At 71.4% G+C, this 854-nt stretch overlaps 1 protein-coding gene across 1 annotated transcript in view; it reads left to right on the top strand.

The window, feature by feature from the left end:
- GTSE1 (G2 and S-phase expressed 1) overlaps nt 1-854 on the top strand; it is an 11,268-nt gene that overhangs the window by 9,875 nt on the left and 539 nt on the right. The window contains exon 8 of the mRNA XM_015570735.1: nt 186-450. Coding sequence (XP_015426221.1) covers nt 186-450 — 265 coding nt within the window. The remainder of the gene's footprint in view (nt 1-185; nt 451-854) is intronic.

The following is an 854-nucleotide window of genomic DNA, read 5'->3' as shown; positions in this document are numbered from 1 at the left end:
CCGAGAGGTAAAGGAAACGACTCCTGGTGGGCCGCAGAGCCAGCCTGTGCCCGCTGACCCGAGGGGCCGGGTGCAGAGGTCGAAGGGGAAGTGGGGGGGTCAGTGGGAGCACCAGGGTGGGCCGCTGGCAGGAGGGAGGTGCACGGGGCGGGCAGCTCTCCCCAGGGCCCATCCCCGCCCTCCAGCTGCATCCCGGTGACGGGCGGAAGCGCGAGTGGTGCCTCAATCCCTGTGCCCCTGCAGGCTGTCCTCGTGGACGTCCCGCTGGGCCAGCGCGTCACGCCAGGCACCGGGCGCCCCCTCGGCGAGCCCCCTCTCATCGACCTGAGCCTCACCCCAGAGGCTCCCGTGGCTTCGGGACCTGGAAGTCGGCCTCTGCTTGACCTCCTGACGAACACCCCGGACACGGACAGGAAAGCCACGGCCAAGCCGCTCCCCGGGGTGGGACAGGTGAGGCGGGTGGGACGGGTGAAGGTGGGACAGGTGAGGTGGCTGAGGGCCTGGCTTTGGCCCCAGCGGGTCTCGGTTCTGGGTTTGCTCCTCAATTCCCAGACATCATGTGACCCTGGAGTGGCCTTGGAGGCCTCCGAGGGCAGCAGGCCTCGGGCCCACCTCATCCCTGGGCGCCAGAGCTCCAAGTTCCCGCCCCCTGAGGAGTCCTGCCCGGGCCCCGGGGGTGAGGGGCATAGCTGTTGAGGGACCAGGTGCTTCGGGGGGTGGCGTTTCCTCCCACTTCCCCGTGCCCCTCGGGGGTCAGTGCGCCGACCCCCTTTCCTGAGCTGCTGGGGCCTGGGCACAGGGGGCTCCGGCCCAGGCTCCGTGCAGCCGGGGGCACGGCTGGGAGCGCGGCGGGG

This window comes from Myotis davidii, unplaced genomic scaffold, assembly GCF_000327345.1.
Source record: "Myotis davidii unplaced genomic scaffold, ASM32734v1 scaffold67, whole genome shotgun sequence".
Classification (NCBI taxonomy): Eukaryota; Metazoa; Chordata; class Mammalia; order Chiroptera; family Vespertilionidae; genus Myotis; species Myotis davidii.
The sequence above is the reverse complement of the archived record's forward strand: the minus strand, read 5'-3'. Positions and strand labels throughout refer to the sequence as shown.